This window comes from Lagenorhynchus albirostris, chromosome 19, assembly GCF_949774975.1.
Source record: "Lagenorhynchus albirostris chromosome 19, mLagAlb1.1, whole genome shotgun sequence".
NCBI classification, from domain to species: Eukaryota; Metazoa; Chordata; class Mammalia; order Artiodactyla; family Delphinidae; genus Lagenorhynchus; species Lagenorhynchus albirostris.
The window spans coordinates 42101228-42115372 of NC_083113.1; the positions used below are offsets into that span (position 1 = coordinate 42101228).

Genomic DNA, 14145 nt, shown 5'->3' on the forward strand with positions numbered 1-14145 from the left:
CCGCCTGACTGTCCCCGCCGCCCCGGGCCGGCGTGCCCCGCCCGCTCACATTCCTCCCCGCTGCGCTCACTTCCTCCGCCCGCCCCCCGGGCCGCCCCTCGGGGGCGGGGAGCAGGAGGGGCTCGGGCCGGCTCCTCCCTGAGGGGGGAGCCCCAAGCGGAGTGAAGCCCCCGGGGCGGGAGTAGTAGTCCACGCGCTGGGTAGGCCTGATTCCTGTGTGACCTCGGGTGGTGAGCCGCCCTCTCTGAGCCTTAGTTGCAGTACTTGTAAAATGGGGAAATGTGCTTCCACCTCTTGGGGCTGCTTGAGGGCCGTGAGATGGGGTACGGGGTGCATTGGCCCTGCGCTTTGTGCCTAGTGAGCGCTCAGTGACATTTCTGTGATTCAGGGACGGGGAAGGATAGGGAGGAGCGCAAAGGTCATTTCGGTCCTGCCCAGGGCCTCCCACCATTCCTGAGTACCCCATTTTCATCATCTCTCTCTTCCACCTCTCTCCTCCGCAACCTTGGAAACGGAAACCCAGGAAAGTCCCCTCCCTTCCCCCACCCTCCATGTCTCCCTGTTGGAGGTTGCTGGGGATTCCTGCCCCTTCAGTAGAGGCTGCTTCCTCCTCGGTAGGAAGGACACCCATCCCCCTTGCTCAGACCCGTTTGCCTCTTTGGACGCTGCATTGGATTCTTTAGCCAAGTTCTTTCATCTCAGTTTTATCTTTTGCTGTCTCACCTCTTAGGGATTCCTTTACCCAAGCCATTTACTTCTTTGCTCTTAAATTTTCTTTCACTTTCTACTCCACTGCTTCAGATAACGTATCCAGTTGGCTTTACTTTAACATCTTTATCTTTCTAGGCCATTCTTTTAGCTATTTGTTTCTCTATCAGAAAAGCCCAGAGGCCACCTCACACCTCTGTCTCCATTTTTTTTCCTCCCTTTTATAACTCAGAGGGCTTTAGAATATCAGAATTAGTGGTATCTTTCCAACCTACCTCAGACTCTGCGCCCTCTGACCTCCAAACTCTGGAGCAGAATAAGGGATCAGAGTCGCTGGGCCCTGCAGGAAGACCTCGGAGCTGACCCCTATTCTTTCCCCTACCCCACAGTCATCCTGGCCAGGGTCTGTTGCTTTGTCCTGTCCTTCATGCCACCTTCACCTGCCCACAGTAGCAGCCTTCCAATGGACTCCCTGCTCCTGGCAGAGCCACCTCTTCTGAAGAAAAAGCCCAAGCTCTTCTCTTGGTCCACAAGGCCCTGCTCCCTCTGGCCCCTCCAACCTCTCCAGCTGCATCTCTCCCTATCCTCCTCCCCAGCCTCAGCCTTTCTGGCTGAGCATCACGGAAGACCAGATGCTCAGATGCTTTGGCTTCTTTCACTTCCCCAAACTCAAGGAGTTTCTGTGCAGCACTTGCACCTGGCAGAATGCCTTTCAACCCTCTGCCCCCACCCTCATTTACCAAACTCCTCTGTATGGAGGAGGCCTCAGCTTGGAGTTCCACTTCCCCAGAAGACTTCTCTGAAACACACCCCACCTCCCCCCTACCCCGCTTCACCCTCCCCTGGATTGTGTTCCCCTGGGGCACTTTCCCTTCATAGGATCCACTGCAGGGAGAAACGTGTTGGTGGAGATCTTTAATATTTTTCATGCCCACTAGACTGTGGATTTCACAATGTCAGGACCATTTTGGTCTCATTACCTTGGTATCTTCAGTACTGGTCCCAACACATTTTTTGACTAAAGAATGAACAGGTGCCCCCTCCTTGGTCTTCCCTGATGCTCTGCAAAGGTTCCCCATAGTTCTTACCTGGCCTCTCTCCTCAGGGGTGGGGTCAGGTGCTGTGTGGAAGACAGGCCACTACAGCACAACTGAAACCTTAGACTCTGCGGGACTCTGTAGCTAGGATACAACTTCCCCCATACTATTGACTGGTCAAATAGCCTGTACCATTTAGAAGAACAGACATTTCAAAAGAAAACATCTATCAGGAAAATGATTAGAATACATGGATGAAAAATTCAAAATTAGCCTAATAAACATATTACAAAAGATAAGGGAGAATATTAGCAATATGAAACATGAAAATATAAAAAAGAACAAGCAGAAATATAAGATAGAGAAAAATATAATTATTCCAGTGATCTATGGCTTCATAACAAATTACCCCAAAACAGTGGCTTAAAGCAACAATCAACAAAAATATTTATTTGCTCACAAATCAGTAAGTTGAGTAAGCTCATCTCTATTCCACATGGCATCAGTTAGGACTGGAAGATTCACTTTCAAGATGATTCATGGGAATTCCCTTGCCGTTGAGTGGTTAGGACTCCTGCTTCCACTGCCAGGGACCTGGGTTCAGTCCCTGGTCCAGGAACTAAGATCTCACAAGCCGCGGGGCGTGACCAAAAAAAAAAAAAAAAAAGATGATTCATTTACATTACCAGCAAATTGTTATTGGCTAAGAGCTCAGTGGGGCTGTGGACCAGGGGCTGGGTCCTCTGCATGTGGACCTCTCCCTGGGCTGCTTGGCTTCCTCATAGTATAGTGGCTACAGTCCATGAGTAAGCATCCCAAGAAGCAGGACAGTTCTCTGGGCCTACGCCTGGAAATGGGCACAGCATCACTTCTGCCATATTTCACTGGTCAAGCAGTTACAAAGCCCAGATTCAAGGGGTGGGCAGACATGGAACCCATCTTTGGATGGGAGAAGCACATGGGACCATATATTAAAATTACCACAATAATTGAAACAACACAATAGGTGATCTAATACCATAAAGTTATAATCGAGAATGAATCAATAAATTGGAAAGACCAAGTTAAGGAATTCTCCCAAAAGAAGAAATAAAAAACAAAGAAAGAGAAAACAGAAAAGAGATATGGGAGGATAGAAAAACAAGTTCTAATATCTGCACAATAGGAATTCCAGAAAAAGAGTAAAATAAAAATGGAGAAAAAGTACAACATGAATGAACCTTGACAACATTATGCTAACTGTAGGAAGCCAGATACAAAGGTCACCTATTATATGATTCCATTTGTAAGAAATATCCAGGATAGGGAAATCCATAGAGACAGAAAGCAGATTGGTGGTTAGGGGGAAAGAGAAGGATGGGGAGCAACTGCTTAATGGGTAGAGGGTCTCTTTTTAGGGTGACTGAAATATTTTGGAACTAGATAGAAGTGGCGGTTGTTCAACATTGTGAATGTACTAAATGCCACTGAATTATTCACTTTAAAATGGTTAATTTTATGGTATGTGAATTTCACTTCAGTAAAAATAAATTGCTAAAACTATAGGGAGAAACTGATACACACACCATCACAGTGGAAGATTTCACCACAACTGTCATGCTTACAAATAGGTCAAAAAAATCACAAAAAAAACCAAGCAAGATATAAAAGATTTTAATAACATAATTAATGACGGTGACCTAATGGACATGTATATAGTTCTACATACAACAGTTGGAAAAATCCTTCTTTTGGTCAAGTATACTTGGAACATATATAAAAATCGATTATTGGTTGTGAGGAATACCTCAACAGAACTTCTGCTTCCAATGACGACTGTGTAACAGCGGCCAAATATTCACACACCATAATAATATACAGTATATAGTTCACAAAATGAACACACCAGGTAACCAGCACCCAGATCAAGAAAGAGCACTTTACCAACAATCCTGAGGCCCTTCCTCATGCCCCCTTCCAGTCATTACCTCCCCTGAGGATACCCTTAAACAGACTTTTAACATCATAGATCAGTTTTGCTTGCTTTTGTACTTTATAGAAATGGAATAATATGATAGGTATTATTTTATATCTTGCTTCTTTCACTCAAGATTATTTTGTAAGATTCTCACAAGTTGTGGCGTGTGACTGTAATTTGTTCTTTTTCATTGCTCTGTACTCTTCCATGGAGTTAATATAGCACCACTGATTTCTCTATTGTTAGGTTATTTTCAATTTGAAATTATTAAAAATAGCTCTTCTATAAATATATTTGTTCATGTCTTTCAGTGCACATGTGTGCAGGCATTTCTGTTGGGTCTTTATTTTTAATTTAATTAATTAATTAATTAATTTACTTATTTATTTATGCAGGCTATGCCAGATTATCGTTGCAGCATGCAGGCTCTTAGCTGTGGCATGAGAACTCAGTTGTGGCATGCATGTAGGATCCAGTTCCCCAACCAGGGATTGAACCTGGGCCCCCTGCATTGGGAGCGCAGAGTCTTACCCACTGAATCACCAGGGAAGTTCCTCTGCTGGGTCTTTAGGGAAAAAAAAATTTAAATCCTTGGGTATATGTGTATTTAACTTTAGTAAATAAAGTCAAACTCTTTTTCAATGCAGTTTTTATCAGTTTACACTGCCACCAGCAGGGTATGAGAGAATACCTGCTGCTCCACACCCTTACAAATGCTTGGTATTGTTCATCTGTTGAATTTTAGTTATCCTTTTCTGTGAGTTTTATTTTGCATGTCCTTAGGGACTAGTAAGGTTGACTACTTTTTCATTTTCTTTTTTTAGTATTTATTTATTTATTTGTCCACGCTGGGTCTCCTTTTTAACATCTTTTTTTCAATTTTATTTTATTTATTTTTATACGTAGGTTATTTGTTATCTATGTTATACATATTAGTGTATATATGTCAATCCCAATCTCCCAATTCATCCCACCACCACCATCCCCCCTGCCACTTTTCCCCCTTGGTGTCCATACGTTTGTTCTCTACATCTGTGTCTCTATTTCTGCCCTGCACACCGGATCATCTGTACCATTTTTCTAGCTTCCACATATATGTGTTAATATGTGATATTTGTTTTTCTCTTTCTGACTTACTTCACTCTGTATGACAGTCTCTAGATCCATCCATGACTCTACAAATGACCCAATTTCGTTCCTTTTTATGGCTGAGTAATATTCCATTGTATCTATGTACCACATCTTCTTTATCCATTCATCTGTTGATGGGCATTTAGGTTGCTTCCATGACCTGGCTATTGTAAATAGTGTTGTAATGAACATTGGGGTGCATGTGTCTTTTTTTTTTTTCCTTTAACATCTTTATTGGAGTATAATTGCTTTACAATGGTGTGTTAGTTTCTGCTGTATAACAAAGTGAATCAGCTATATGTATACATATATCCCCATATCTCCTCCCTCTTGTGTCTCCCTCCCACCCTCCCTATCCCACCCCTCTAGGTGGTCACAAAGCACCGAGCTAATATCTCTGTGCTATGCAACTGCTTCCCACTAGCTAGCTATTTTACATTTGGTATTGTATATATGTCAATGCTACTCTCTTACTTCGTCCCAGCTTACCCTTCCCCCTCCCCGTGTCCTCAAGTCCATTCTCTATGTCTGCGTCTTTATTCCTGTCCTGCCCCTAGGTTCATCAGAACCATTTTTTTAGATTCCATATATATGTGTTAGCATACGGTATTTGTTTTTCTCTTGCTGACTTACTTCACTCTGTATGACAGACTCTAGGTCCATCCACCTCATTACAAATAACTCAATTTCGTTCCTTTTTATGGCTGAGTAATATTCCATTGTATACATGCGCCACATCTTTAGCCATTCATCTGTCGATGGACACTTAGGTTGCTTCTATGTCCTGGCTATGGTAAATAGTGTTGCAATGAACACTGGGGTGCATGTGTCTTTTTGAATTATGGTTTTCTCAGGGTATATGCCCAGTAGTGGGATTGCTGGGTCATATGGTAGTTCTATTTTTAGTTTCTTTTTTTTTTATTTTTTTTTTATTTTTAGTTTTTTAAGGAACCTCCATACTGTTCTCCATAGTGACTGTATCAATTTACATTCCCACCAACAGTGCAAGACGGTTCCCTTTTCTCCACACCCTCTCTAGCATTTGTTGTTTGTAGATTTTCTGATGATGCCCATTCTGACTGGTGTGAGGTGATACCTCATTGTAGTTTTGATTTGCATTTCTCTAATAATTAGTGATGTTGAGCAGCTTTTCATGTGCTTCTTGGCCATCTGTATGTCTTGGAGAAATGTCTATTTAGGTCTTCTGCCCATTTTTTGATTGGCGTGTTTGTTTCTTTAATATTGAGCTGCATGAGCTGTTTATATATTTTAGAGATTAATCCTTTGTCCATTGATTCGTTTGCAAATATTTTCTCCCATTCTGAGGGTTGTCTTTTCATCTTGTTTATAGTTTCCTTTGCTGTGCAAAAGCTTTCAAGTTTCATTAGGTCCCATTTGTTTATTTTTGTTTTTGTTTCCATTGCTCAAGGAAGTGGTTCAAAAAAGATCTTGCTGTGATTTATGTCAAAGAGTGTTTTTCCTGTGTTTTCCTCTAAGAGTTTTATAGTGCCCGGTCTCACATTTAGGTCTTTAATCCATTTTGAGTTTATTTTTGTGTATGGTGTTAGTGTTCATAATTTCATTCTTTTACATGTAGCTGTCCAGTTTTCCCAGCATCACTTATTGAAGAGCGTGCTGGGTCTTAGTTGCGGCACTCGTGATCTTCATTGCTGGTGCAGGATCTTCGTTGTGGCATGTGTAATCTTTTAAGCTGTGGCAAGTGAACTCTTAGTTGCAGCATGTGCGATCTAGTTCCCTGACCAGGAATCAAAGCCGGGCCCCCTGCATTGGGAGCGCTGAGTCTTAGCCACTGGACCACCAGGGAAGTCCCTTTCTAAGAGTTTTGTACTTTTATCTTTTGCATTTGGATCAATAACATATTCAAATAATTTTATTTTGTATGTTTTATTCTATATGGTGTGAACTAGGGGTCAATATTCTTTTTTTTTTTCACAAATGGATATCCAGTTTTTCCAGTTTGTCCTTATGGGTTCATTCAGCTTCTCCTCCACCTCACATCCAGCTCTCCTTTTTAACTCTGGCCCAGCTTACCTGTACAGATTTAATACCCAACACCAGATCAAGCAGCCTTTTCCATTGTCTCCTATATGTGCATAAAGTCTAATCCCTATAATAAATCTCTTATTTTATATCATTCACTGTGGATCTACTTATCTGATCAAATATTTACTGATATGATGCTCTTAAAGTGGGAAAACTCACTCTATTTGATGTCAAGACTTGTTTTAAAGTTGCCGAGATGGGACTTCCCTGGTGGCTCAGTGGTTAAGAATCTGCCTACCAATGCAGGGGACACTGAGCTCCGGTCCGGGAAGATCCCACATGCTGCGGAGCAGCTAAGCCCGTGCGCTACAACTACTGAGCCTGCGCTCTACAGCCCGCGAGCCACAACTACTGAGTCCGTGTGCCACAACTACTGAAGCCCACGCGCCTAGAGCCCATGCTCTGCAACAAGAGAAGCCACCGCAATGAGAAGCCTGCGCACCGCAACGAAGAGTAGCCCCCGCTCGCCGCAACTAGAGAAAGCCCGCGTGCAGCAACGAAGACCCAACGCAGCCAAAAATAAATTAATTAGAAAAAATAAAGTTGCCATGATTAAAACTTTATAGTATTGATAATACAATAAACAAATAGCCCAAACAAATGGAACAGAATTCAAAGACAGACCCACATATATACGGACACAATTTATGTCATACGTGGCACTGTATGTAATTTCGAGTTCCCATGGAAGGAACTTCGATCTGGCTCTGGCCCACCCTTGTGGATTGGGAGAGGAAAGTGGTCTGAGATGGAAGGCCTGTAGTAGGCTGAGCAGATGGCACTATGTTCCTTTATTTTTTTCTTTCCAAGACCTGATTTCTCCACCTCCATTGAAAAATCAGTTTAAGAAAAAAAAGAGGACCCTACCTGAAAAATCTAAAAGCTTTTCACGCTTCCTCTCTCGATACTTCCAAACAAGTTAGTTTATGCTACAAAAGGTATCACCCTTTAAAAACAAACAAACAAAAACAAAAAAAATTTTTAAACCTTTCAGAGAGAGATTGGGAACTACCACTGTCACACTCCATGATGGGATCAACTCTGCTCTTGATTCCTTAGTGCTCTTCTGTGGGCTCAGGCTTTTAGAATAATAAGGTAAGATGCCTCTGCCTTTCCTGAGAAAGACAAAGCTGGAGGCTAATGGGAACCACCCATCTTGAGCAGCTGGGGCTAGAACATAAGACGGCTCACCAACCAAGAGCCCACCAGACCCAACCCCCCTGCCTGTGAAGAAGGAAGGACGTTCACACCTGGCTCTGTACCCAAAATATTTATTCTCAGCATACCTATGTTTGTGCCTGGACCACTAGGAGGGGAACTTTGTGAGACTTTGACACAGTGACCTCTGGAGGACTGGCCAGGTCACTAGAGCCATAGGATGAGGATTGAGAAGGTGGCAGCAGCCATGAGCCCCAGGACGAGGTGTGGGGAGGCTTTTGAGGACCTCTGGAGGGCCTGATTGGTTGGCCACTTGTTTCCCACCCGGTGTGTGGCCAGGTGTTCATTCTGAGGCTGAGTCAGGTGGGAGTGGCACGACCTGCCCACCTGCCTGTTTGGAAATTCATCCTCCGCAGGGCTCTGGCCACTGTTTTCCTCTCTCACCTGGGGATGAAAGTCAGCAGTCAGTGGCTTCCCCAGCACCACCCCCCCCATGCCCGCCACCTGCTGAAACACTGAACCATCTTTTTGCCCAGCCCAGCATACCTGTTCCACGTGTCTGAAGACCCGCAGCAGGTTTCCACGAAGGACACCCTGCAGCTCTTCCTCCCTCCAGCCACGCCTCAGCAACTCCTCTATCAGTACCGGGTATGTGGACACGTCCTCCAGCCCCTGTGGGAACCTGTGTGGCCACCAGCTGGCTAACTGTGGACCCGATCCTGGCCTAGGGCCCACTGTCACACCAGCCCCAGCTACATGCGGGAAATGAAGGTCCGTGTTCTTCAGGATACTGAATGGAACTTTGGAAGCTCCTTGAAGACTGGGCTTCTGCAGCATTTACCTGCCGAGCAGATGCTCAGTCCACAGCACATCTACTGGGCTGGGAGTGGAGCATGTGCTGGGCAGATGGGGTCTCCTGTGAGGGGGTGGGTACTTAACAACTGTGATGGCTTGGAGTGGGAATGGGTCCACTGGGCCACAGGAAGGACAGGGCAAGTCCAGGAAACAGGTCCTGGGAGTGGGGAGATGTCAGGTGGGCTGGAAGACCAGAGTCTGTGGTGGAAGCCTGAAGGATGGGAGGACCATGGGATAAGGAACTGAGACTAAAGGACTCCCCACTGAACCCCGACCCAAGACAAACCCCAGGGGAAACACTCACCGGCCAGACCCATCATAGTTTCCGCTAATCCCGATGAACTCAGATCCAGTGACGGCTCTGATGTGGTCAAAGTGATCTAGGGGGTGAGGGTTGTGGTGGGCAGCATGAGGCTAGAGTTAGATCCTGGGACCAGCCCTGGTCTGGGGGAACTCAGCGTGGCCAATTCCCCTGCCCACAGCACTCCAGGACGTAACAGCTGACTCCACAGAGCTCCCAGCCCATTGTGAGTTCTGAAGTGGTTATAGGCTAGACACTGGACCCAGAGTGAACCTCAGGGCCACCAACCCCTTTGGATCTTTTCCTGCCCAGGAGCCACCATGCCTCTGGGTTCCTTGAGAGCCTGGTTGCGGGGCTCTGCCTGTCCTTTCCAGAGATGTGGGAGCAAACGTGAGACTCAGAGGCAGAGGCAATTGCCTCCCCAAAACCCAACAGCACTGGTTGTATCCCTAGATCTGGGTTCAGGGCAGTGAAGAGTTGTGTCTGCTCCCCTGAGCTGTTGGGAGGCCTGCCCAGGGCCCAGCAGGTACGCCAGACGCCTAGAGCTGTCCTGAGGGCCCTAGCGGCCACAGGCCAAGCTTCAACTGCACAAGGAGTCGAAGCGGGGCTCACCTGCCACAGTGGACACGTTAGCAAACAGGTTACACGGCAGCACCCCCGTGGACAGCGACACCATCACAATGCCACCATTTTTCTTCTACATGGATAAACAAGTGGACACTCAGCTTGGCACTTCCGGCCTGATGGTCTGCCACCTATGCCCTGGGGGCCCTGATAGGGTAAGTGCTCACTCCTTGCCTGAGGGGTTGGGTAAGGCTTCACTTCTCTTGGCCCCTGGGTGGAACAGATTTGGCCTTGAGTTTCAGAGATTGGGGAGGGTTAACCAGCCTTGGGTCCAAGGGTGAGTGAGGCCTGGGCTGGTAGCTTTGTTCAGGGTCAAGGGTCTTTGGATAGGGACTTCCCTAGTGGCGCAGTGGTTAAGACTCCTCACTCCCAATGCAGGGGGCCCAGGTTCGATCCCTGGTCAGGGAACTAGATCCCACATGCATGCCGCAACTAAGAGTTCTCATGCTGCAACTAAGGAACCCGCCTGCCTCAACAAAGACCCAGAGCAACCAAATAAGTGAATAAATAAATAAATATTTTTTAAAAAAAGGATCTTTGGATGAAGCATGCCTAGTCCCAGGTTTGAGGGCTGGGGTGGCTGCTCACCAGAAGTTGCAGGATGTCATCGGGAACATTCAGCATATTGTTGCACACAGCCTTGGCAGCTGAGTGGGAGAAGATCACAGGGGCCCTTGACACCTTCAGGGCTTGCCGCGCCAAGGTGTCTGACCCGTAGGACAAGTCCACCATCATGCCCAGGCGGTTCATTTCCCCTATCACCTTCTGCAGGGACAGGTGGGTTTTTTTTTTTTTGCAGGGGGGTGGGTCGGGAGGGACGCACGTGTATGCACATATCTGTAGGGAACGTGTGGGGTAGGATATGGAAAAGGAGTCCTTACCTCTCCAAAGCTTGTCAACCCACTGATGTTGGTGTAGAAGTGTTGAAACTTGGTGGAACTCTCTGCCCTGAAGGACAGCCAGAGGAAGGCAATCTAGCAGGCCCTACCTTGGCCAACAGAGCCTGGACTTCCAGGCTCTCTGTCCATCCATCCCACCTCAGAACAGGGTGAGGATCTGGACCAGCTGCTTTCTGGGAGTGTGAGGGACCTGCTGAGACCCCACAGCCTCCCTCTGTGGACCCCTCTGTCCTCACCTCTCTGGCAGTTTCCCCACCGTGTGTCTACCGTTCCACCCTGGCCAGGCACTGCTCACCAGGGCGTGTTGCAGGTGAAGGTGAGTGTCAGGTAGCGTACTCCCAGCAGATAGAAACTGCGCAGCACAGAGAGGCTGCTGTCTAGTGAGTGACCACCCTCCACACCAATAAGGCAAGCCAGCTTTTGAGTGCTGTTCAGTCCTAGAAGAGGGCAGAGAATCAAGCGGTCAGAGCCCAGGGCCAGAATCACCAGAGTGAGGCCCTGACTATCCTCCCATTCCCCAACCCACCTCTGGCTGAGGTCACAAGCTCCAGTTCAGAGTAGGAGGCACACACGCGACGAATGAGGTCAATCTGCTCCAGCGTGAGGCGCACAGCATCCTGGTCCTGGGTGTGGCATGGTGCGTAGGCTGACCAGAACTGGGGGTTGGCCCAGGGGTCCAGAATGAGATCAGGGTGGACTCCAAGTGCCCTTGGCCTGCTACTCCTCCTCGGCCCCCAAGGTACTCATCTGGGTCAGTGGCCCTGAGTGCGGCACTGCATGACCCCGTGGTACCTTGAGGACTATTCAGCTTGCTGCCAGCAGCCAAACCGGCAGCACCCGTCCTCACCCGCCGTTTGTCCGTGTGCTATGTGAATGCCCCAAAGGCAATCCACCATATCCTTTGTGGTTTCAGAGCCCCCACGCTCGCCAGGGATTTTCTGATCACTTTCTTTGAGTCTCCACAGAACCTGGGCACCCATGCCTCTGGCCTGCTTTGACCTCCAACACCCCTGCACTCTCCAGCAGCCCCATGATGGCAGACTGCGTGTCCTCTGATAGTCAGAGGCCTGTCTACCCAGGTTCCTGTAGCCCCCACGTTCCCCAGCGGCCGTTAAGTGTGTCCCTCTGGTACCTGGGCACCCACGAGGCCATCCCTGAGCTTGTCCAGGCTGGTTTGGCCAAGGCTGAAATTGCGCAGGTTGCCCTCCTGTAGCTCGTTCCGGAAATGCTGTTTCAGGAACAGGGGCAGGTGGTTCTTGCTGGGGGGGTCAAGACAAAGTAAGAGTAGGGGGCGTGGCCTCCAGGTCCTGGGCCTGTTCTGTCCCAGCCCACCTCCTCCCTCACACAGACAGTAGTCCTGAGGAGGAGTTCTTAGGTAGGGCGTTCCACCGGCAACGGGGTAATGGGGACGAAGGCGCCAGGGGTGATGCAGGAGAAAGGGGTGGTGTGAGGGAGCCTCCTACTAGCCCTTCCTCTCCCGCCCAGGGGCGGGTTCAGCCCCCACCAGCCGGCACGCAGCACCGACGCACCCATCCACGAGCCGGAAGTCCCGCATCAGGGCCCGCGCGCGCTCATGCAGACTCGAGGCTCTCGGGGAGCCCGGCGCTGTTGGGGCGCTGGAGGTGTCCGGCCTGGTCGAGGCGCTGGGGGTTCCCTGCGTGGTCTGAGCGCGGGTTACCGGCCACAGCAGCAGCCACAGCAGGAGCAGCAGACTCAGAAGAGGCCGCCGGGTGAGTGCGCGGGGAGCCTCGAGGCCTACGGGCAGCATGCTGCACAGGGCCGAGCAGGCGGGCAGAGGCGGGTCTCGAGAGCCTGAGAGGGGCGAGCGAGAGTCAGAGGGCGACGTTGGGGTCCCAACCGTCGATGTAGGTGACCCAGCGGCGCGGCCTCGTGTGACGCGCGGCTGGAGTCAGGACGCTCGACAGACGGGCGGGGACCCACAATGCCGCCTCACAGCGTGGTCGCCAGGGGGGCGATAGGATCTTCCGCCCCGACCAGAACGGCGCACTAATGGGCCAGGCTGGCTTCTGTTGCGAGCGCCCGCTAGCGATGCATCGCGGGCTCCCTCCGACCCTGCTCCCGGCCCTCCAGCCACCCCTCCCGAGCTGTGTGTACCTACTGACTCGGGGAGGAGGCCCGTGGGGGAACTGGGAGGGGTCCAGGAATCTTCCTAATTTCACCTCTAGCCAGGCAGGTCGCAGGTCCATGTGGGGTTTTATTTGCAGGGATATTCCCGCCCTCCAACGGGTTAAATATTCCATGAAATTCTAGGAAGAATTAGAATTCAGAAGAGTGAATTCGATCTGTATGTTTTGACGGACAGAAAAGTGATTCCCTATATATTTTTAATAAAAGTGAAATATAAGAATAATACTTATGGGAGACCATTTTGTTTTAGTATCTCGTGTTAAAATTTACTTCTGTGCATGTGTTGTTACACACACACACACACACACACACACACAAAACACCCTAGAGGAATATACATACTAAACATTAGTTAATGGTCGCCATCTTGGGAAGGAGGTTACCTACTCCCTGGTCAATTTATGTCTCTCTTTTTTTTTTTTTTTGCGGTACGCGGGCCTCTCACCGCTGCGGCCTCTCCCTTTGCAGAGCACAGGCTCCGGACGCGCAGGCTCAGCGGCCATGGCTCACGGGCCCAGCTGCTCTGCGGCATGTGGGATCTTCCCGGACCGGGGCACGAACCCGTGTCCCCTGCACTGGCAGGCAGACTCTCAACCACTGCGCCACCAGGGAGGCCTCTGTCTCATTTTTTTTTGTATATGGTCATCCTGGCTGAGGGAAGTCGGAGGCAGTGCTGGTGAAGGCTGGCCATGGTGGTAAGAGGTTCATGAAGGCACCAGAACAGTAGCTGAGCCTTGAAAGGATGGGGCTTGGATACTGCAGGGGAGTGGAGAGGGCATCTGGATTGGCCAGTAGCCTAGGCAAAGGTCTGGTTTGAGCAGGATGAGTGTGCTGTGGGGGAAGAGCTGGAAGAGTCTCCAAGGCACAGAGTAGGGGGACAGGGTCCAGTTAGGGCCCTTGGTGCTAAGAGCATGAGAGGCTTAGTCTCCTAAGGATAGACAGAACTCCTCCTTCAGGACAAGGTGGTTTCCCGGCTGGCCAGTGGCCTGGACAGTATAATTCGTTGTTTTCTGCAGAAAAAGCTATGGTTTAGGGGGAACTGATCTCAAAACTGCAGTTGGGTGGCATCTGAGCCTCCTGGGCCTGCATCAGGTCCTGCCAGGCTGAGAGGGGTCAACAACACAGGCTGAAATCTAGTCTGAGTTGTCCCCCCACTTTTGCATTTGTGTGTGTCTCCTCTCTCTTGGACTCGCTGACAAGCTGGCCTCCCCTCTCAGCGCCAGAGGGACCTTGGCCTCTGGTGACCACTGCCTCCTGTCTATC

General features: G+C 49.0%; 1 protein-coding gene across 2 annotated transcripts; it reads right to left on the minus strand.

Annotated features, from left to right (window-relative positions):
• Positions 1-8152: 8152 nt before the first annotated feature.
• Positions 8153-12502, minus strand: DPEP3 (dipeptidase 3). 2 transcript variants are annotated; one of them, XM_060130580.1, is made up of 10 exons: positions 12264-12502; positions 11867-11993; positions 11261-11390; positions 11030-11171; positions 10717-10783; positions 10424-10600; positions 9824-9905; positions 9215-9290; positions 8602-8737; positions 8153-8499 (listed from the first exon to the last, which is right to left on the minus strand). In XM_060130580.1, the coding sequence occupies exons 1-10, from the start codon at positions 12500-12502 to the stop codon at positions 8263-8265; spliced, it is 1413 nt and encodes a 470-aa protein (XP_059986563.1). In that variant the 3' UTR covers positions 8153-8262. The 2 variants fall into 2 exon arrangements, with proteins under 2 accessions (XP_059986563.1, XP_059986562.1); XM_060130579.1 differs by having other exon boundaries at positions 9824-9908.
• Between the last annotated feature and the right edge of the window lie 1643 nt (positions 12503-14145).